The 23702-nt window shown below is 41.1% G+C and overlaps 1 protein-coding gene across 8 annotated transcripts in view; it reads left to right on the top strand.

Annotated features, from left to right (window-relative positions):
- cdh4 (cadherin 4, type 1, R-cadherin (retinal)) overlaps positions 1 to 23702 on the top strand; it is a 203171-nt gene that overhangs the window by 142167 nt on the left and 37302 nt on the right. For all 8 annotated transcript variants that reach the window (XM_046076610.1, XM_046076613.1, XM_046076612.1 and 5 more), the window contains 2 exons: positions 564 to 740; positions 18057 to 18212. In XM_046076610.1, coding sequence (XP_045932566.1) covers positions 564 to 740; positions 18057 to 18212 — 333 coding nt within the window. The remainder of the gene's footprint in view (positions 1 to 563; positions 741 to 18056; positions 18213 to 23702) is intronic.

The raw sequence follows: 23702 nt of genomic DNA, 5'->3' as shown, positions 1-23702 counted from the left end.
AGGGCGGCCTCCTGTTTCTCTCCTCTGCTCCCCTCGTTATTACACTGTTTATTTCATCAATACCTGTTTTATCTGATGATAGGCTTCTGTCAGGGCGATGTCACATTGTTTTTTGTCTTCGGCAGGGACAGAGAGGACAGGGACAGGCGGGAATAATGTTGTCTGCCTGAAAAATGTGTGAAGGGATGCAGACAAAGCACAGCACCTCGGTGGACAAAACCCAGCCATGTAGCCTGGGGGAGGTCTTGCTTTCTAAAGCAGAAGCACAGGGCTTGGGCAGGCTGAGTGTGTCTTGCCAAGGGCCTCATGAATTGTGATGCCGAAGCATTCAGAAAAATATTTATTTATACTTACTTGCCTGTGTGTCACTCTCCCAAAATGGGTTTATTGTTAGCGTGACACCCAGTATTTTAGGAGACGGTACAACTTGTCATTTTACAACACTTTATAGATTCATCTTTCAACTTGTCGTGGCAACAAAGCATTCTTCAAATGATAACATGCACAAGTTATTCAATGAGAAATGCAGCATGATATAATATGTTTGGGCGTTTTCTTTTCAGGTTGAAGAAATGCTGTCAAGAGGCTGGGACTCCCAACCCAGAGTTATCAAGTTTCCTCGAAAACATCAGAGGAGCTCCTCTGCCAATGGGCTGAGGCGACAGAAGAGAGACTGGGTCATCCCGCCTATCAATGTGCCTGAAAACTCCCGAGGACCCTTCCCTCACATGCTTGTCAGAGTGAGTGACAGTTTTTATGTTTCAGAAAACACCACACATCTTTTCCTGATGCAGAAGGTCTTTGGTGCACTACAAAACTTTAAAATAGCTTGTCTATGCAGAGAAAAGCTAAGATTCAAAGAAAGGTAGCCAACCCGTATATTGTTTTTAAGTACTTATTCAGGCCTGGCATGACAAAAAAGTGGGGGATATACAGTAATAGATTTTACAATCACCATGAGGCCAAGAGACTCAACATTCTGGTATTTTCTATCAAGCACACCCAGCAGGCTAAAAGCGCTGCTCTTGTTTCTGATTTAAGTCATGATGCCAGGTGATTTGTCTGCGGTGCCTCTGGGCACCACAGACAAGTAGGAAAAAAATCCTTGCTTGGAAAGCACATAAATACCCACTTCATGTTTGGTCTCAGAAGAATAGATCCAAGGATTACCCATGAGTATTCTCTCACAGGCGTTTCTACACCTGTTAATATAGCTGGTGGATTATCACACTACATTTCTTTGTAGACTATAGCACTTTAAATTGATGGGTGATCTTGACATCCATAGTATATTGTTCTGAGTTTGGGTATCCAAAACATTTTTGGAGATTAATGTTTGTTAAAGGAATTTGGTCAGAATTAGGCAAACAAACAAAGCAGTTTAACAGCATAGTTATATGATTTGTTACTAATTTTTTCAGTTAATTTTAGTTTTTCAGTAGAGGCCCTAGTATGCATTACCTTACAATAATAAAGTTGCATACAAAGTTCGGCAAAGCATGTTAAATACTGGGCACACAAAGATACTACCACTCCTCTGCTCACTTATTCAGTTTGGGGTTTTTGAAAGAAGTTTAATTCAAATTTGCCTTCATTTGACAGTATGACAGTATAAAGAAACAGGAAACATGCATGCAACAAAGGTTCCTGGCCTAAGTCACACCATTAATGTAACGGTTACATGGTATGTATTTTAACTCAGTCACCAGGAGCCAGATACATATAGATTCATGACTGAAAGAAATAATGCACACACACTCTTTTTGTCAGATTTAAAGCCGTGTATATGCAAATTTGAGTAAAGTGAAAAAAATTCAACATGGCCTCAATTAACTTCAGTCTCTCAATCAAAAGAATAATTACAATTTTATAGCATTAGCATTGGCAAGGTCCTCAAATATCACCAGAGCTGCCATCCCCATGCACGGCTGCAATACTTGAATGTTGGGAAGGTATAGTCAATCAATAATAATCAAGTGGTTCAAACAGACGGATCCCTCTGAATTATGCAATAAATTATGGAATTAAAGGCCACAGGAAAATGATCATACAAGGGAAAATGCCAAAGCAGAATATATAAAAAGAATAATTCAATTGAGCTCACAGCAATCATTAAACAAAACATTTGATGACCAATGTGCAGATTCTTAGTGAAATTGACTTACAACCTATATTGGATTTGGTCTCTCATCTTATTTGTCCATTTCTATTTTTTCTACCATATCACACACACTGCCTCTAGAAAGAGGTGTGAACAACTGGTCAGACTGAAGTATGCATGAGTGGGGCATATTCTGACCACACGTTCCTCTTTTACTAATATCAGTTTAATGATAAACATGGATTTTCCAAGTATGCATTGTTTATACATCAAAGGATGCCCTGCAACTCTGCTACCATTCACAGTAAAAAAAATCTGAAACTACAGTTCTCGCAATCAAAAAAATGTACTGAACAGCTTCTTAATTACAACCAGTAGATAACAATGATTGTTAAAAATAAGGAAAATCAAAAGCATGTTTCCCATGGAGGGATCATAACTCCGTTCTGTGCTTCTACTCTAAACTCTCCTCACTCTATGCCTCTTATCAGACACCCACACAGACGTGCAGCTTTCTGCTGGCATTTCTGACACACACACACAGACACACACAGACACACACACACACACACACACACACACACACACACACACACACACACACACAAAGTCCCTCACGCCCATTTGTACAGCGAGGCTTACACTCCCGGATTACGGAAATCGTCTTTCACCAATATGTCGACAAGAGGGCAGATTTTCCACCAAAGCATGGAAACACTCACCCTCGCACAAAAACACACACAGCAGGGCCGTGGAGTGTCAGGGGAGGCATCAAATTGTGCTGCCCTGCTGGAGAAATGGACCCTCTTTTATCCCCTTTTCGCATGTCGGGTTTGTGATGGTTGGATTAAACCCCAACCTTAAGGGCTTCCTTTGTGCGTGTGGCCATGTGAGTGTTTGCATGGTTTGAGTGTAGGTGTGTGTGTGTTTGTGCGCACGCATGTGCAGTATATGTGTGTGAGGGAACATCTTCCAACTTGCTTGCATTATATTGTATTTGAACACAGTGTAGGTGTGTCTTAGGCCTCAGTCATAGCTGAAAGCAGTGCACCATGGGGGATGTGACTCATGCTGTCCATTGCTCTTTGAGCTTGTCTGTCCTCGGCACTCTCTGCAACACAACTCTGCATTCTGACTGGCAGCTGAGGAGAGGAACAGGGGGGATTTGGTGCTTTATCTTGCAGGTCTCAGAAGTGGCCAAGAACAACCTTTAAAGCTTATGCACTTGATTTCAGAACACAATAGCTCTCCTGTGCTGTGGAAACTCTTTGAGTTTTATTCGCCCGTGTTTTTACACTCCAGCCTTCACACAGTCAGGTTCACTAGGTTTAAAAAGACCAATTAACCCTCAGAGTGTAATTACAGCTTTGCAAGCATCAAATGATGCAAATGACACGCCCAAAGGAGGTGTGTGGACCGGTGGTAGTTTTCTCTTTGATTCAGTGAGAGTGGGGAAAGAACTGAGTACAATGAGAGGTTAATGTAGCCCTGATTCTGTATATTTGATTTATCCCAGACAAATCCAGTTTTGTATATAAAATAAGGTCCTTGCTGATTTAATTGTGAATAATAATTTATACTATCACAAAGCTTTCATTTATTCCTTCCCAGACGTTATATTATATTGATATTGCTATTTAGGTTATTTTCCAAAGCATTCTGATATTGCCACCATCATCATCACAGCACTCTAGCTCAGATGGCAATATTCTGGTTCAGCTGAAAGCTACTTTCGCATCCTCAAAACAAATTTTAAAAAATGCTTTCTCTCAAACACACACACACCCACGTACACACCAACAATATACTGTACAAGTGCACCATACCCACTGCTGGCCATTTCACCTTGACATGTGCAATTCAGTCATGAATTCAACCACAAGTGGTGCAGCTTTGATGCCATTGAGTTACCATTGTGCTGAAATGGAATATGCTTCCGAACCTTTGCTGTCAAATTATTTGACATGACAGATGTAAGTGCAGTGGAAATGGAGAGTTTGAAAAACAACTTGAGTTAAATTGATACCGAGGTAGATTGCAAGAAATAGTCCTTTTGGAAAAAAAAAGCAGAAAAGCAGTGAGGGTGGGAGATGGAAAAGGGAGGAAGGGGGACAGGCTGAGATTGAAAAAAGAAGAAAAGAAAAAATTGAAAGTCTTTGGACAGTGTTGTAAATCTGCGGGGTGAGGGAGGCCAACATTAGTTTCAGGCCATTTGTGGCATTCTCATCTCAACCATTTCCTGCAGCACGTACACTGGGGCCAATGAGGCAAAACTGATGGAAAGCAGTCTGAATATGGGAGAGAAAAGATCCTCCTTTCATTTTACCAGGCCTCAAACACTAGTTCCCTCTCTGACCCACAGTTAGGACAAGGAAAGGAACAATATGAGCTGAAAATAATTGAGCACATTGTAGACGCTTGTTTTAATATTATGTGATTCCACAGCCAAGGGAAAGACTAAAGAGAACCGTCTGTGGTTGCTGTTGCTTTTATTCTCTGCATGACTGTATGCCCTTTCCATGGAGCTAGATGAAACTGTGATGATATCTAAAATATTTACTCTTTATTATACATTCACATTCATGTAGAAAAATGTAGGTCTTCAGGTGAAAAGGTGAACCGGCACATTAAAGTGCATCTCAGTATGATTTGGTTTATCTCATTATTTTGAATAGCCTATCATTGTAGTACTCATGGTTAATACTGTACATCATAGTGTTGAATGTGTCACAGGTTAGAAAAACTGGGTGCTCCTCATTTAGAGGGATTTTATCAAAAGCAAACAGAAGAACTCAAACAAAAACAAGTGGTGAAGTTTGCCCACCACTCACATTAACTTTCCACACTTTGACAAAAGAAAACTTGATTGTTATAGAAACATAAGGATAACATGGCTGTTTGGCTAGATTTACACACACACATACACACACACACAAAAACATATGTGGTTGTGGGAGCCAGTTAGCTCAATGATATTGTAATGTCTGTTATGCTGTTAGCTCAGTACCAAAATGGAAAAACACGGCAGTTTATTTACAACCTCATATTGCACAGTGTATTTCATTACAGCTCATAATGAGCTCGTGATATGCTTTTTGGATCTGCTTGTTTTGTCTGCAGTTTTATTACATCCCTTGTGCATTGAAGTACATCACATCCATTGTGTCTAGTTTGTGTGTGGGGATGTGGTTTGGTATATGAAGTATGTACGCCAGCAAAATGTACACCATTGTATTACATTATTCAAGACCAAATTTATCTAAATAAACCACTTACCAGAATTCTTAACCCCCCCCCCCCCCCAAAAAGAACATTTCACATCATTTACATGTTCCCCCAGCCCAGTTTCCAGATGGAAAACTTGTAGTCATATTCCTTCACTTCTGAGGCAGTAAGGGATACTATGGGACAAACAACAGGCACACCTTTTTCTTTAACTTGAAGTAGCACATTAAATGATATTACTGTCAGCACTCTCTATAAGGAAAGTGCTATCTGGGGTTGTGAGCTTACCCCAGGTTACATGGGACTTTATCCTCTCCAAGGAAAAAGTTTCAAATATGGCAACATTGTGACATCAATGTGAGAACTTACAAGATATCTGTGTGTTTTGTCAAATGATAACAATGTAAAAATCTCAAAACATGAGGAGTTTGACTCTGGTACAGCAAAAATGTTGAGTTTAATTGGGTTCAAGCTCTTTAAATGCTGCAGTGGTTTGATCTTTTGGTAGTTTCCATACTCTTCACTACTGTAACAGTGCTACCTTAGCAGTATTTGTCACATTATCTGTCAAATGACTATGCCACCGTAGTGGGGTCTGCTACATATTGTAGAATTTAGTCACAACTAAATCAAATGACAAACACAACATCATATGTGTAAAATTGAGGTCAAAATCTGCTCTGTACTATTAACAGCAGGAAAGGTTTACATTTGCATTTTTTCATTTAGCTTATGCTTTTATCCAAAGCGACTTACAATTGCTATACATGTCAGAGGTTGCACGCCTCTGGAGCAACGAAGGGTTAAGTGTCTTGCTCAGGGACACATTGGTGGATGGTTCACAGTGGGGAGTTGAACCCCGGTCTCTCACATTTTTATTTAATTAATTTTTATTTAATGAACTATAACCATTTCAATACCTCAAAACTACTCTAACAACAAGTCTAATACCTTATTACATAGCAATTACTGTTCATATTAATAGACCCAATAAGCATTGGTTCATTTAATCAGTTACTCGTTACATCTCACCTCAGCTTCATTTTCAAGTCTATGTGCAGCATCTGTCTGTTATAGAAAGTAAGTTTAGTGTTCAGCTTCAAGGAGCAGACAGAGTTTGTTGACATGTCTCGCTCTGGTTTAAATCAGGATGCCTCTCATTCTCCTCTCTCCTGACAGGATCATCAGAGTGCGTCCCAGAATCTAGGAGTTGCTTCTTGCTGAATCATCCACAATAACAAAGAGGTCTCCAGGAATAAAATTTCCTTTAATCTTGTTCCACATACTTTACTTTTTCATGAAGTACTGTCTATCTCACGTCCACCAGAAGAGATCTGCCAAATACTAAACCTGACTCCGTTTCCTTCTGGAGTACATATCCTTTTGTTGTAGTAGCCCAGAAAGCATGATGCCATTTTCAGCTCTAGCAGATGCTTAAATGTTGGAGGATGACAACGGTTCTTGTCATTTGGTACTGTTGTGATATTCCATCATTGACATTTGCTTCTACTTCACATAAAGATTTTCATTCGAAACATGCTTTGCATGAGGAAAATGGTGGTCACACCAGATACTGACTGGTGTCCAGACCCCCCTATACAGTGAAACTGCACATTTTTGAGCCTAAGCCACACCTGTGCAATACCCATGCTGTCTGATCAGCATCTTGATATGCCACACCTGTGAGGTGGATGGATTATCCTGGCAAAGGACACAGATTTTGACGAATTTGTGAACAATATTTGAGAGAAATAGGCATATGTTTCTCTATGTACACTTTTGTGTACATAGAGAAAGTCTTAGATCTTTGAGTTCAGCTCATGATGAATGGGGGCAAAAACAAAAGTGTTGCATTTATAATTTTGTTCAGTGTAGTATTAGCTTGTTGCATTGCATGTATGCCAAATGTGACATGTGGCCAAAAAATAAGTTAATGCAGATTTAAATTACAGTAGGACAATTTCACATTTATGAGCTTGCCAGGTAAATTCTTCAAAGTCTTCTACATTTGCTAATACATTAATCATCATGAATTGTTGTGCCTAAAATGATGGGGGATAAATAAAAGTCACAAATGCCACAGAGTTGGATTTAACTTAATTGGAGGTACTCACCAAATATATTCAAATGTAAATAACACAAAATGTAAGGTACTATGTGTAATCTATATAAACGAGCCCTTTGCTGTAAACGGATGAGCCGGTCAATGCAGTCGTCTTCCCAGAAACATAAATGTCTTGCAGCATGAAAAGAGTGTTCATGTGTAAACATTTGTACACACTGCCTTTTGTTTGCTGGTTTATGCTTGTGTCTCTGTGTTGTGTGTGTATCTGTGTATTTGTGTGTTCCTGTAAGTATTGTCTGTGTATTTGAGTGTACGGATGTGTGTCTGTTTGTCATTCTGAGCATCCCCAGTTGGACAATTAGAAGGTGACAGTCCCATTAGAGCCAGCCCAGTAGTACAAAGGCTGAGTGCTGTTGTGAGTGACACAGAGCTCAGCCTCTCACTAAATAACTGTCAGTCTGCCCTCGTCCACTCTGACCCCTCTGGCAGCCTCCCTCTGAGCCACTCGAACTCCCCTCTGGACTCTCATTGGCAGCCTTACCAGCTCCCTGAGCCAAGCATGGCCCTCCTTTCAAGCCTGGCCTCTAACTGATTGGTTGGACCCCGCTAGCCTTAGGCATGCCAGAAGGGCTTTCAACTTGCCTCAGGGTGCTGCTGATTGGCCAGGCTGTCAGGGCCGCATGTCCCCTACGGGAACGTGCAGCAGCAACTTGGGTTGAGGGATTCAATTTGACAATGGCGGTAGGTGGAGAGGAAAAGTGCAAGAGCAGCAGAAGGCTCCTCACTGCCCCCTCCCTCCATTTATAACTCTGTCCATATCTATCACTTTATGCTGCTTTCTTTCCCTTTGGTCAGCCTTCCAGCAGTCAACCATGTCTTGGTATAATTATTATGCAGGACATTTGTCTGTGCATGGGCGACCTGTAGTATGGTTTACCTATCATCCTTGTACTGGGAAGCCTTGGTTAGAGCAGGAGAATGGTGCTATTTAACGAGCTGAAACTCTCCAGGGGTCTACAGTCTGTTTTTTGGGGGGGGGGGGGGGGGGGGGGGGGGGGTGCAAGAACGTCAGCCTCTGTCGCCATCTCAGAATTAGAGAATGTGTCTCTCTTTATAAGGGAGATAGAATGGCTGTATTTGCTCCTATTCTTCTCTCCTCGCTGTGAATCTGGGGAATTAATGCCATTGTTAATGCAGGGAGACCGCTGTTACATTTCAACAGGATTCTAGCAGAGCTCATCTAAATTGCCTGGCTAATGCTATAATTGGGTTTGTGAGTCACTTCTTAACTTCCATTAATATTTGTTCTCCCTCTAATTGCCCCTTTTTCCAATCCTACATTTCATTTCTCCGTCTAGTTAATGGTCTGAGGTGGAGGCTGTGTCGTGCGTGTGCGTGCGCACGGGTACGCTTGAGAAAGCATCTAATCTATTTTTGAACAGATACAAAATGTTAAAGCAGTGGGACTCATTTCTCTCTTCTGGGTAACGGTGAATGACATACAGGATGGAGTTGGAGGGTATTCGTGTTTAAGAGAGAGACGTCAGAAAGGTTCACAGTCAAAAGTTGAGAAGCAACCTCCAGATATCTGTTCCATATGAGCTTAGTTTAAAAAATATCTCTTTCAAAGACTTTATATCTATTTTTCAAAAGAGCACCAAACTCTTTTGTTTGAAGGTTATTTATTGGATTTGCTGCCGGCATTCAGAATGCTTTCTGCTCATTAAAAGACGTAATGTTTGACAATGCCTCTGCTCTCTCGTATGTTTTGTTCTGAGCTTCTTCCCTCTTTTCACACTCACCTATAACTGGATTGTCTTTTCCTCTTATACATCACATTAAAACAGCTCCTCTGGAGGGAGAAAAAACATCGCCCCCAAAAGGTCTCAGCTTTGTTTCCTTAAATTGTCAAGAAAAAAAAAGAGTCTTACTCTATTATCTTTAAATCCACTTCACAGAAACATTACCTCAGGAAACCTTAGGAACTGCAAGGATTCAATGAAATTGACCGTGTTAGAAAGTGGAGAAGAATGGCTGAATAACAGTGTCAGTACCAGAGCAGACAAATCTTCCTCAGGTGGCGACTCTTGCTCCTTTGTGTTGAAGGGATTCCTTCCCACATGGGAGAAATGGGAGGAGGGCGCGCAGGACGAAGACAGACAGAAAGAGATAGACAAACTGATATGGCAGCACAAACACAGACAGAACGGCAGAGAACACCAAATGAAAAGGAGGCTTTATATGGCAAAAAAATACATATTTCAGAGATGCATGGAGCTTGGTTCATTTGCCATTCACTTTCCGATGAATAATGGACTAGCGTGCCTGTGTGCCAGGCCCATACGCAGCTGTTCTTTATGAGTATTAGGGATAACTCTGTGTGACAGTGGCTGTCAGTGGCTCTCACTTGAAAGATATTAAACCTGAGCTCTCTCCAGCTTCTCCCTTACATACCTCTATGTGACTATTTTTAAAAGCATGTGCCTTCTCATGACGCCACCAAACTGACAGGTTTTACTCCTCTTTATTGGCACACTCTTGCTTGTAAGGTTGTTATTGTATTTTGTAGGAAGGAAAGTTTGAAGGCTGGCAAAAACTTGAGGTCCTACATTTTCCGTAATTGGAAATTTTGTTTCCATTTTGTCAGCCCATCTCTCTTTTTCTTTCATCCTCTGCTTCCCTATTTCCTCCTCTGTCATTTTGTTGAAAATGTGTGCGGATGGCCCATCAGACTATTTGAATTCCTCTTCCCCATCAAAAGCAGGGCACATCAGCTTTGAAGAGTGACAAGCACACAGCAGGAGGGATCAAAGCAATGCAAAACTGAAATTTAAGAGGAAGTTAAAAAGCATGTAGTTTTGCCATTTCCCTCATGTTTAACAAAGAGAAAACAGATACTGTATAACAGCAGGGAAAGATGAGACATTATCAAACACAGCGATTTTCAAGAATGCCTGTGTAGTTTGCAGATGCACAGATGCTTTTGATAATACTGTTTAACATAGCAATTCACCCATTTGCAGTGACTTATGTTAGGAGTCATTCCAGCATCCCCACGACTGCAAAGGTTTATTGTGAGATTTGAATGTTTTAACCCCAGTGGTGACACTGAAGTCACACTGCTCAACATAGGAAAATCAATAGTCTATTCCAGTATGACAGTGTCATATTCTTTCTTTAAAACCACTCACTAGGGTGCCAGACCTGCTATGAATCTGCTATGGAAACATACAAAAAAAAACTGAAAGCATATTTTAAAACCAGTAAATTGCTTGCCACCAATTCCCCAAGTCGATAGGCAGTGGCGTAAAAGGGAGCGGTAAAGCAAATAGAAATTAGACATATGAGCTTGCAGCTGAAATTACTGGAAATGTTTACTACTTGAGGGACATTTGAGTCATTTCAAGGGGGAAGAGTAATCAGAGAGCAAATTAGATTTGTTAATCTCTAAAACCCTTTTTAAAAATGTCAAATGTCTTTGTTTTGATTGTTTTCTGCTTGCTGTACACTGAATCCATGTGGTGAATGAACCATCAGGTGGTGAGACAGAATATCTCAAACTAATCCTGACTCTGAGCACTTTGCCTCCTTAAAGAATTGAAATTTGGAAAATTCTGAATTATGCTTTCATCCCCCTTAATGACCATATTGGTATGTCTTATGTGCTTGTGTGCCTACGTAAACAGGCAGTTCAGAGTGGGAGACAGAGTCTGAAAGCAGAGCAGGCTTGTGAGTATGTGAGGCATCCAGTCAGTAAAGGAATCCAGATATTTGGCTGACGCTATCTTAATTATGGTTGACAGCTACAACAGCTAAAGCGTGACTAAGAGGCCACCAGAAGGGCTCTGTGATAGCCTGTCTGTGCCCTGGGTGTTTAGTATCACTTCCTCCCACAATCCACCTTAGCATGCAAAAGCCATTAATTTGGCTTTACTGCATTTATCTACTGCTTATTAACCATCCCTCAAATTTACGTTCTTAGATCCCTCAGCCCGACTGTTACAACTGCTGTGTGGTGCCATCAGTGACATTTACTGTCTAACCCAGTAATATATATAGCTGACTTCATGCTGCTTGTCTCACTCTATTTATTCTGTTATACACATATACAACATTAATGTATAATATTAAACATGTCTTCATTTGGTTAGGATTAGAAGAAGAACATAATTATTAGAGATTGTTGGAGTGGCTGTGGCTCAGGAGGTAAGGTTGGTTGTCCCCTGATCACAGTATTGGCGATTCGATCTCCACCTGCTCCTGTGTCAACGTGTCATTAGGCAAGATACTGAAACCCCGAATTGCTCCTGATGGTTGGCCAGCACATTGTGTGGTAGCTGCCATCGGTGTGTGTGTGTGTGTGTGTGTGTGTGTGTGTTTGTGTGTGTGTGTGCATGTGTAAATGGGTGAATGAGCGGCAAAAACTTTGGAAAGCTCTTCGGATAAATGTGCTATAAATGTAGCCATTTAACATTTAGAGCAGAAGCCCCCCAAAAAGACAGTTAAATTAAATGTAAAACAAATCTTCCCTACATAATGTAGAATACATTTAATAGTATTTGGTTGAATAACACACTACATAAATTAAAAAACAATTTTAGTATTATTCAACTTGGGTCCTATTTTCTTAATTGTGTCTTAACTATTTTCTATGGTTCATACTAATATTGCACTCGCCACCTCCATTATAAAGACCGAACACTGCAAAAACTAAAATCTAAGTAAGATTAATTATCTTAATTGAAGGCAAATGTTTTTTGTCTGACAGGATATTTCTTCTTACCAGGCGGCTTTTATGTTAGAGAATTTCAGTTGTTTCAAGTTAATTTTGCTTATTTTAACTAATATAACCCACATTTTAATGCTTTTTCCCTTGTTTTTGAGAGCTCACTTTTGCAGTGAAGAAACATTGACACTGAAAAACAATGTAAATTGGGGCAAGCCGTGCAAGCATCTTTAAGCTTTCCAAATAAATTTAAATTTGACGCTAATCATTTCAAATGCCTGTTTCTAAACTGACTCTCTGCTCTTGCCAGTTTATTGACATGTAAGCTTGTGTGTCGGTATAAATTTAGCTTGTGTATTGGCTTGTGAAATACTGTGTGCAGTGGCTACATATCCAGAAGACTATGAGGAGAATGCTCTGCTAACCCTGATAGATGTTAACTGCAATAGCAAATCCAGGGCACTAATTAGGGCCCGAGCCTGAAACATGAGTGTACCCTTTTGAAATTCTAGGAATTCTTTTTGATGGCCTAAAGTTTCTCGAAAACTCACCAAACATTGCACAAAATTCAAACATGAAGAAAATGTATGTGTCATACAGCTTTCTTGCACAGCCGTGGCAAAATGACAATGACGGGACATGATTTACTCAATTGGATGAAATTTCTGTGGCATGACCAGACCTTCAAAAAAGGCCGTGGGAGTGATTCCCTAAACCCAACAGGATGTCGGCTATTTTGAATATAAAGGTAATTTTTGCAGATTTACAGGTTCAATACAAACAAAGTCCTTCTAGAGAAATTATCCGATCGACTTTCAATTTTTTGCTGTGCAATCTAAAGGCACTAATGATGAAAATGTTGTGGTATCTGTGAGTCTGTGGCGTGGTGTTGAAAATCGATGTTTCGCCATGAAGTGTATAATTAGCAGGTGCTCTCACCAGATAGGGGAGAAAGGAAGTGAAGTTTAAGGCCTTCATAAGGTGTCCAAAGCGCATGAAAATTCAGATTCACGTAGAGGACCTGACTGCATCATGGCAGCAACAAACCCCACGGCACGAGGGCCCGTCAAAGGCAGCTTGCAGCTTTTATTATGAGTTTTACTTCATTTCAAAGCAGGTAAAATGGACAGGACCTGGTTGAACTGTCTGTTGCTTATTTGCAGGCATGAAACCTCTAGTGTATCCAGATTAATTTAACTACCCCCATTTTGTATGCATGTGTGACATTTGCACAACTTTAACCTACAGTGGAGGGCACTTTCCCTCTAGCATTTGATCAATTGAAAAAGTGATCATCAGTGGGTGTTTGCAAATTCATAGTGTGTTATTATGGTTAATAGATCTGTGGTAGTGAAAGACCCCCTGGTTTCCAGGTGTAACCTGTGGCAGGTGTTTGATGTGCCCTAAAGGCAAGGTGAGGTGACTGAGCCCATAAAGAGCTATAATATGAAGAGAGAGAGAGAAAGAGATGTGTGAAGCCAAGGGACTACAACACAGGCCTGAACCATTAAGCGCGGATGAGACATAAAAGAGGCTATCAAAGAGTGTAAACCACAGATTGCCATTATTGTGTGACATTAGCTCATAGCACACAGTAACCCTTAATGATCCCAAGGGTGCCTGCAGCACACTGTCCTTTAATGACTTCCTGGTTGAATGATGTTGTTTCCTGGAAGCAAAATACCACCGGGGAAAGAGCTACAGCTTCACACTTTGTCCTTTGCATAGCAGTATGTTGCTTTGTTCATTTTGTAGTATTGCTAGAAATAAGTCAGACTGAATGGATGAAACACAGAGTTCCATCAAATAAATAGCAAATTAGTCCATGTTTATGTAGGCATCAAAGTATTTATACTGATGATCATACAGGGTTGGATCAATTAAAGGAGATTTGGACAGACTGAAACTTCACAGTGAGCTAATTAGGCAGCCAGCCGCTATGCTCAATAAATGGAAATGTATTCCTTTCCGTTCCTTTCCCTCAATCTGTTTGTGTGTCTTGCGTCACCCCGAGGAGTTTAACAGAACACTAATTCTTCATCTAATTTTCCCCAACTCCCCATTGCTTTTGCTCCCTGTGTCTCTCTGCCTCCATCCCTCTCCATCTTTCTTCTCACGCTGATAGCTTGTCCCACAGGATCCCACCAGTTGTCAGTAATCAAGGAAATCACTCTCAAAGAGCTACAAATAGGTCACTTATCTGATGTCTGGTCTGATCTTACAGAGACAGTCAGTCAGTTAAGTCCCTCGCATCTGCCTCTCTCTGCTATTTCTAGTGTGATTAGTAGCCATTCTATTTGCCAGGAGGGACTGAAGTAAGAGGGAGAATGAAAGATAAGGATAGATAGAGAGAAAGAGAGGAGACGAGGATTGAAATCCCAGCTTTCATCATTACCATTCCATTCAAATGGCTCAATTGAGCAATTGTTACTCATGGGATTCCCAGGACCAGGAGAAGCCATGCTTCTTCATTTATTCAATTTATTGACATAAAAAGTCTTCATTAACAGAGACAGGCAAATGTGACATCTGGTCTCAGGTGGCCTTGATGTGGAATTTTAACCAGGCATGGAAGCAGAGTCCGCATGACGTGTAAGAGCTCCTTTGTCTCCTCTTGGGGCTATTACACCAATGTGCCAACTACACATATTCTGCTTTGAAGTTCCAGTGAACAGACAAATCACACGCACACACACACAAACTCAGACACGCAACTGTGCACATGTCGGGATGCAGAAGCACAAACTCGTGGCAAGTGAAAATTTCATATGTGTATTTCCCACATGACGGCCTTGTGAATTATTGAACTGAGCTGGTCCTCTTGATCCACGCTTTGGTGTGCACACAGAGAATCTCTTACCTGTCAAACACTTCACTACACACACATACACGTCGACAAGCTTTCTTTTTTTTTTTTTCGCATGTTCCTGCAACTCCAGCAGATGTGACTCTTTCTGGTGTGCCTCAGTTCATTTCTTGTTGTTTCCAACGGTGAGGCCATAACAGATTTGTCTCCTTCACAGATAAGACACAGTATTTCTCAGGCACGTTCTCATTACTGAAATGCATAATCCGTCTGTTCTGCTCCACCTCTCTATTTGTGATTCAGACAGATGATACTGATGATGAGGGTGAATGGTCAAATTATGTTATGATTTATTCAATAATTTTGTCCCGCTTTGATTGGCAGATGGTGGGCATCGTGAATAATAAATGTGATTTGTCTTAGAGTATCATTGTTCGCTACAGTGATTACACGTATTTAGAAGTGTCCTATTGCATTGATTGATAGGAGTTGTACAATACTATACATAACACCTGAACCTGTGGGGTCCCCATATGGATTCTATGTGAAGTGAGCTCAGGAAATGAGAATTGTGGCTGTGACAGCTCACAGCGGAGTGCTACACTGTGGGTGTGGGAGGACCATGTTCGAAATTAAGAGAGCGGGTATCATGTTCAAACAGAGAGATGTTTTATGCAGAAGCCGCCGTCACCGCTGAACGGATGAAGTAATTTCATTTTCATGCATGATCTGCAACCCCACAGACCACGAAAATTGCATAGGAGGGGAAGCGAAAGATAGAGAGAAAAAAGGAGCCAAGCCTTCCTTTTTCTCCATTTGACTGTGATTATTCCCTCTGACTTGTAACCATAGTGATTTCTCAGTCCCAATAAAAAAAAAACAAGGGTAAGGTCGGAGAAGAGATGATATTAAGATATTTAGCTATTACAGATAGTTTAAACTGATCCAGGAGCCATAAAATGAATCCGCAATACTGGGTTTAAGGAGTCATCGACCACTGTAATTTGATTAAATTAAATCTGTATACTTATTGAACTCGAGCATTACAGCTATAATGTGTATACTGGGTTGTATTGTAGTTTGTTTAAGAGAGTGAATTCCATGCTGGGGATCTATAGCCCTACAAAGGGTCATAAGGTGAATTATAGGATCGTCAGACATTACTCAAATTTCTTTCTTGTGAAAGTGCTATATAATTTTACCTCTTCAGACCCCTTAAAACAGTTTGAATAGGGAAAATTCCTAAAGACATAGTAAGCAGGGTTACATTTAATTAGTGACTTCGTTAGTGGTGGTGTTCAGTAATTACATGAAAGAAAAATAATAATAATATACATGTGCAATAAAGTGCGAGTCTCCAGCTCATTGATGATGAAAATAATATTATTCAAATAATTTGGACTACAATTAAGTGACCACTAAACTTCAAGGTATTGGAGTTCACATTTGCATTTATATGAGCATAAACACATCTAACAGTGTAATAATCAGTAATATGATTTTAAAGAGGAACATTTTGCTGTGGTAGGTGGATTTTTGTTACTTTTGTCCAAACTAGCTGTATCTCTGTTTCCCGTCTTTGTGCTAAGCTAAGCTAACTGGCTGCTGGCGGTAGCTTCATATTTACTGTGGGCTACAGATATAAGAGTAGTATCTATTCTCTCATATAACTTTAGACAAGAAAACAAATAAATTTAAAATTTCAAAAAAATGTCAGTGTTGCTTTAAATAACCTATAGAAATACTGCAGTGATTAAAAAAGATTAAAGAATAACTAGAAGGAGAGCACAGACCTCCTCCAAGACCAATAGTCCAGTCTTCTATGATATGCAAATCTGCAACCGCAACCACTGCATATGTCTGGATGTATTTCCAAAACTATTAGAATTACAGTATGTCAAAATGTGGTTGTGGCCTGCTGACGCCTCATCATCTCAGCTGTGCATTTACGTACTTCTAAATTGGAAATGTTTCACATACTTACCATCACCATTTGTGAAAACCTGAAAACACTTGCTTGGACTGAAATAACTTCATGAACATGGCAGCTTGTTATCAAAAACAAAACAAAACTGTGTGTTAACAAGGAAGAAATTTACATATAGAAAAAAAATCCTTACCAAACCGGTATGATTCACTGTGGCACCTTAATATTTACACACATAGTGAAATAATCAAGTATCTGCTATACAGTGTAGAAATCAGAAAACATTATGTTAAGCCACAGATATAACTACAGATGTTGAAACAACAGAACGAAGCTGTATAAACACCCATTTACATCAACAGCACTGAAAACATAACCTTCTTGGCAGAAGTAATTCTGAGAGTTCAGAGGTGACAACATATGTATGTAAGGTAGCGTTAGCATTACTAAGTTGTATATCAACCCTGTTGTATATCAACTTAGTAATGGTAACACTTTCAGAGCCACCAGTTTTAATAATGTTACTCTAATGTTGCTGCATTGAGTGGTGAGCCAATAAAATCCTTGGAGCCCATTGAAAATCAATGCCACAGGAAGAAATGCTACAATCCCATCTCCTTTTGTCTTCATTTTAGTCCTGAGCAAAAGTATTGATTGTTTTATTGCTGTGGCTGTGGAGGTGCTAACACTGGAACTTGTTCAAAGTAAAATATATCCCTCTGTAAATGTCACATTTTGAATTGTGATTGAAATACCAGCCTAGGTGTTAAAGGTGGAACAAGCACATTGAGACATTAAGTTCCAGTCAGACGTAGTTCAGAATAATGGCATGATTCATCCAGGCAGGTAGCCATCAGATATACCGTCACAGCTGGCAGTGAGGTCCTGAGAAGCTGCCATGAAGGTAAAGAAAACCAAAAACTCAACAGGGCATGTGTTTCCCACTCTGCTCTTGTTCAATTTTCTATTTTCACCTTCAGGGAGTAGGTTGTGGTAGCACAAAAGAAAGCTTGTAGTTGAAAGGTCATCATCAATGTATCAAACATCCCATGTACTCTCTGTCTTCACTCAAATGTTTGGTTTTATTTCACAATATCTCACTATGCTCTGAACATATTGTGCTTTCTGTTGCAAGGCTAGGAAAAGCCCGGACTAAAAACCAGATTATCCTCTATTTTGAACTTGTTTCTCTGGTTTTGTCCCTAGATCCGCTCAGATCAGGACAAGGATGTCGGCATCCGCTACAGCATCACAGGAGCAGGCGCTGATCAGCCCCCAAATGGAATCTACAACATAGACCCCATCAGTGGCAACATGTTTGTCACCCAACCACTGGACAGAGAGGAGAGAGCCTCTTTCCATGTAAGGAAGAAATGAGTCTTGTCTGTCTCTTGTTTCTCCTCTTGCTCCGTTTACGTACCTCATTATCTCCCAATTATCCCTGTGGAAATGTGCCTCGCCTTTTCGCTTCCTCATCTACCTTTCATTCTAACATAAGTGTTGCCTGCTAAAACAAGACCACAAGTCGAAGAGCATTCAACTCTGCGGTAAAGTACCTTCACACCAGCCTCTCCAGGCTCTGATTGATGCAGAAGCCAGCAATGATGAATGCCTTGGCAAAACACACAGCCACTTCGGCTGTCATGTGGATTGAGGTTTAGCAGCACAGAGCAGCACAGGATGGATGGAACAGAGGGAACCGAGGTTGAGTGCAAGAAAACTCTTGTCTTTGTTCATACCATCAGAGTTAATTAACAGGTGCAGCTTCAAGTGTGTGTTGCAAAGGTGCGCATGTCAACATTCTATCGACTGCTGATATATGAGGCGTGCTGTTTCGTAAGCAGAGCCAGGTCTCTCTTTTCTCATCTCTTCTCACTTTGTGTATGTGTTTCCCACCTTTCCTTTGTGCACTGCTGCCCCATTTTACTTCAACACCTCCACACATTGTTGCACGCACACCTCATGCACTTCCAGGTGTGCTGTTGAAAGGTGCTGGCTGACAGCTGTGCAGTTAGCCTGGCCCATGGGATTCTCCACCACACACACACACACAGACACAGGAGACTGGATGTTATAGTTCATGACTGGCCCCCTTGGAACCTCGGGTTAATCGGCGTCAGGAATGAGTGAATTAAATATGCAGACCACATGAGACTTGAGTAAACGCTGGGCCATTGGTTCATATACACACATTACAGGTTTCAATTTATATCTAGACTCTCTCTCTCTATAAGACTAACACCTCCACTCGAGGTGAGTGCTGGTGTCAGACTCATAATGCCCGCTTGCCTGTCAGCGTGATAGATGGCTGTGCTGCTGATAGAGCTCATTCAAAAGCATGCTGCTGTCTCAGAGGAAGAATAGAATCAAGGAGAGTTGATCACTTCACTGTGCCTGTCAGTGCAGTACAGCAGTATGCACACATTACAAACACCAATGCACGCACACAGTACGTGCAATGACTATAAACAAACAGAAAGCTCTAGATGATTGTCGTCTTGATTGGTCTCGTTCTTCTATGTGTGTGTTCCATTTAGTTGTAGAGGAGCCTCTTGTTACCTTCCTTGCTATGTTCAGGCTCTGGACACTTCTGCGTGTGTGTTTGTTGTCTCCCTGTACCCGCTCTTACACTCAACCAGCAAATTGGGATCAATAAAGCAGCCAGGTTATTGGTCCCTGGGAAAGGACAGCGGCTCAGTAAACAGTTCCTATATGACCCTGCCTGTAGTGAAAACAGCATGTTAGGTTGAGGGCACTTCAAGTTGAATGCGGCTCCTATTTAGTCTCCTGTGGACCCATGCTGCTTGTGATGTGATGTATGATTTAGTGTAGGAGAATGTAGCCAGCGCTTGACCCAGGGGAAATTTAGTCCATTGCTTACTTTCTTTCAACTTGACAGGAAGTTCCCAGCACTGCTGCGCTCTCGCAGGCCAAACTTTGCTTGTTAGTTTTGGGTTCAAGTGAAAAGAGAGACATGGCTGCTGTTTTTGACAGACTAGCACCAGGGGGAAGTGATCTCCGAGGTGAGGAGAGTGGGTGTTAGCCTGAGCTTCAGTTCTGTCAGACAGATCTACCGTGAGTCAGCGGGGCACAAAGAGAATTGAGCAAATACAAGAACATTTGGGATTTTTTTTTTTCATATTTGTTTGCACAAATGTAGGAACATATCGAAAAAAATATTATTTCTTATTGATTGTAAAAATAAGGTTAGTAGATTTCTGAAATGAAAACCACAGACATTTCCAATTCGGCGGTCAAGATGTTATTAAAATATTCAGTGTTTATCTATGAAATTAAAATCTGTTTCATGTATTTTGACCATGGTAACTGTTGTACTATAGTGAATTATAGTGCAGGCCAACTGATAAAATTGGATTTTATCTACCAGCCTATTCAGCCCTCTAAAGTTGGTGTTTGTGTTGTCAGCACTGAGTTGTTCTCCTGGTTAAGAGTTTTTACTTAACCTCAGCTCCAACAACATCATCAGGTTTGCTGATTACATCGGCCTGATCACCGACGACAATGAGATGGCCTACTGTGAGGAGGTCAGAGCCCTGACACCTTAGTGCCAGGATAACAACCTCCATCTCAACATTAGCAAAACAAAGGGGCTGATTGTGGACTACAGTAAACGACAATATGACATGCCCCCATCACCATCAATGGTACTACGATGGAGAGAGTAAGCAGCTTCAGGTTGTTTGGGGATTACATCAGCGAGGACCTGACCAGTACTCACCAACACCGTCACAAAGACTGTGAGGCAAGGGTTATTCTTCCACCACAGGTTTTGGAGACAACATGGACTCCATAATACTCAGCAAATCTACAGGTGCACCAGTGAGAGGATCGTGACTATCTGTATACTGTAGTATCTGGTAGTCTGGTAGGCTAAGGCAATTACACCAACTTCAACTGTATGGCTCTAAAGAGGGCGGATAAAATTGCTCAGCATATAACCAGGATAAACTGCCATCCATGGAGAAACTCTACAACCAACAGGTTCATCAGAGACCCCAATCCCCCATACCACAAAATGTTTTGCTTGCTGCTGCCCAGCAGACGGCACCACAGCATCCAGACCCTCAACACCAGACTCAGGGACAGTTTCATCCCGCCGGCCATAAGATTGTTAATTGAATTCTTGAGCTCTCGTGCTTGCCATTATGTCCCTTTACTCACATCGCATTGATACATGGATGTGTCTCTACACAGTAGTAGTTTAGTTTTTAGTTTTTGAAAATGCTTAGTTTTAGTTTAGTTTTTATTAGTTTCAGTGTTAGTTTTAGTCGCTGCACAATACCAAGCTCAGTTCAGTTTAGTACAGTTCAGTTTAGTTTTTTCAAAAACATTAAAATAGAAGTACAACCATTAGAAACAATGATTTGTGAAAAGGGACACCTTTTTTAAGCTATCTGAAGCTTCTACATAGGGGCCCTAACACTAAGCAAATATTTGAAGTACTAACACATTGTCTAAATATCTACAATCTACAGTATAATTTCTAACCTACATATAGAAAACCCTAAAAGCTAAACTACCCTAATCCTACTACACAGTGGTCCCAAGAAATTCATTACATCAGTCTCTAGCTCTATCATTCTTGGTTAAATAGGTGAAATACAATAAATGGAGGTGAAATACAATTGATGGACAGCTAAGAAATAGGAAGATAGTGTAGCCCCCCCTTGGAGGCCCCCCTTGGAGCCACAAACAACAGGTCCCTAGCACCCTGAAGGCAAGTATGACTGGAAAGTAGTTATATTAAAATCTAATTTTTTATTAATCCAAAAAATAGGTATTAAAACAATTTGTAGCACAAAGAGACAGGTTGGCTGAGATATCAATGAGCCCATAAAACACACACTAGCTGATATGCAGTAAATATAACGACCAGCAGACACATTAACCCAGTGCAAGGGGAGCTCACAGTCAGTGGGCAAGTTTATCCCAGACGCAGGATGAACTCTAAACCAGACCATCAGAACAGAACAGAACAAAACAAGGAAAAGAAAACCACCAAGACAGTGACTCACTACCTGCAACCCAAACTAAACAAAACACAACTCTATACAGTTGTTGCATTCATAGTATTTTGTACACATGTATGTATAAAAGATAATAGAAAACACGTTCAAATCCCACCAGATACGCAGCCGATCCCTACCTGGGTCTCCCCGACAAAGTTACCCCTAACGTTACATGTGGCTCTTCTCGTAACAGCGGTGGCCACCTGCTAGGCTGCAGCCAAATACTTTTACATTGATAGGTAGTTATTTTGAGAATGAAAAAAGCACCACATAAAGTGCAGAATTGTCTCAGATTTACAAAGTACTATGCAAGTATGGTTCTATTGGGTAAGGGGACCAATGGGCCAAATACAAATTGTATTTCTCCTCTGTGGTTGGTCCTGTCATACTAAAGCTCACCCTGCAGAATACTGATGCCAGTTCACACACAAACAGTTGTAGTCTGTGTATCGCACACACTCCTCCAGGCCTTCAGATCACATTTCCAATTCCTCCATCGAGCCCACAGACACAGACAGAATATAGAGCATATAGACGTATAGGAAAATAAGAAAATATGTACACACATAAATCCATAGGCAGAAATGACAAATCATACACACATAAAACACTGTTTAAGACAAAGACAAAAATCATTGTCACACATTCCCACACATACCCCCCACCATGCACTGAGGCAGTCACACATATCACAGTCACACATCCCTCAGCTTCCACTGTTCACAGCCGAGAAAACAGATTGGGCTTGTTTGTTTGTTGGGATCTCGTCTCCATGTTTGTTTGCTGTGCTTCAGCCAATCGAAAACTAGCATCTTGAGGATCATTAAGTAGCTGAAGAGGGCTCTTTTGATTGGCCGTGTGTGTCTCCCCAGTGTGTGTCTGTGCGCTTGTGTCGGAGCCCATGTTAATTTGCGTAAACATGTGTCTGAATGGGTGTCTGGATGCATGTGTGAATGCTCAAGCGGGTGCGTGTTTGGGTATGTTTTGATACATCCCTGACAGGCAGGCACAAAAGCCGACATGATTAGTTGTGTTTCGGTGAAGGCAGGTGCCGCCATTCAATCGTTCATGTCGCCCCACAATACATCATGACTTTCTGTAAATAGGCTGGCAGGTAGTTCCTCCTCAACTGTGTTGTGGCAGACAAAATATGTGGCTGCCAGTGTGTCAGTTTTAGCCAGACTGAGAGCCCTTCTCCTCTTACCAAGCCAAGCAGTGATTGAATAACATTTCTGAAGAGGATATGAATTTAGGCAATTGAGTGAGAATAAGTCACGGGAAACAGTGCTGGTTTGGTTCCAGGGCTATTACAAAGCTTTGCGTTATGTTAGATATCATTAGTGGGGATTGGTGGGGAGTAGAGGGTGTGTAACAGCAGTAGTGGAGATTAAGACATCTCACTGTAGATGATGATTGCTTTTGTCAGTCCTCCCTGTTCAAGCCCCCACACCCCCATACTGCCTCTTTGTGTTTTCATCTCTCATTTACTTGCACATGGCTCAGTCACTCGCCTCCTCTCCTTCCCATCTCATTCGCCTTTTCCCCCACGCCGCTTTCTTTCTTCATTCTCGTCTCTCTCTATTCTCACACTGTGAATTGTCAAGGAACAGCTCATCAGTCAGAGACATCCATCCAAATGGCTGGCTTTGTTGAACCAAACACTCTCCCCGAACAAAAAGAAACCACAGCTTGAGCAGCAACACCTCTCTGATATTTTTTAGGCCTCTGGCTGTGCTAACAACAAAATAGGTGTTGTTTGTGTGTCTGGAACATTTCACTACTTTGCCCCTTTCTGTGTTGTTGTGGTCTGTGCCAAGATACC

Source organism: Micropterus dolomieu, linkage group LG18 (genome assembly GCF_021292245.1).
Source record: "Micropterus dolomieu isolate WLL.071019.BEF.003 ecotype Adirondacks linkage group LG18, ASM2129224v1, whole genome shotgun sequence".
NCBI lineage: Eukaryota > Metazoa > Chordata > Actinopteri > Centrarchiformes > Centrarchidae > Micropterus > Micropterus dolomieu.
This window is presented reverse-complemented; position numbering and strand designations above follow the sequence as displayed.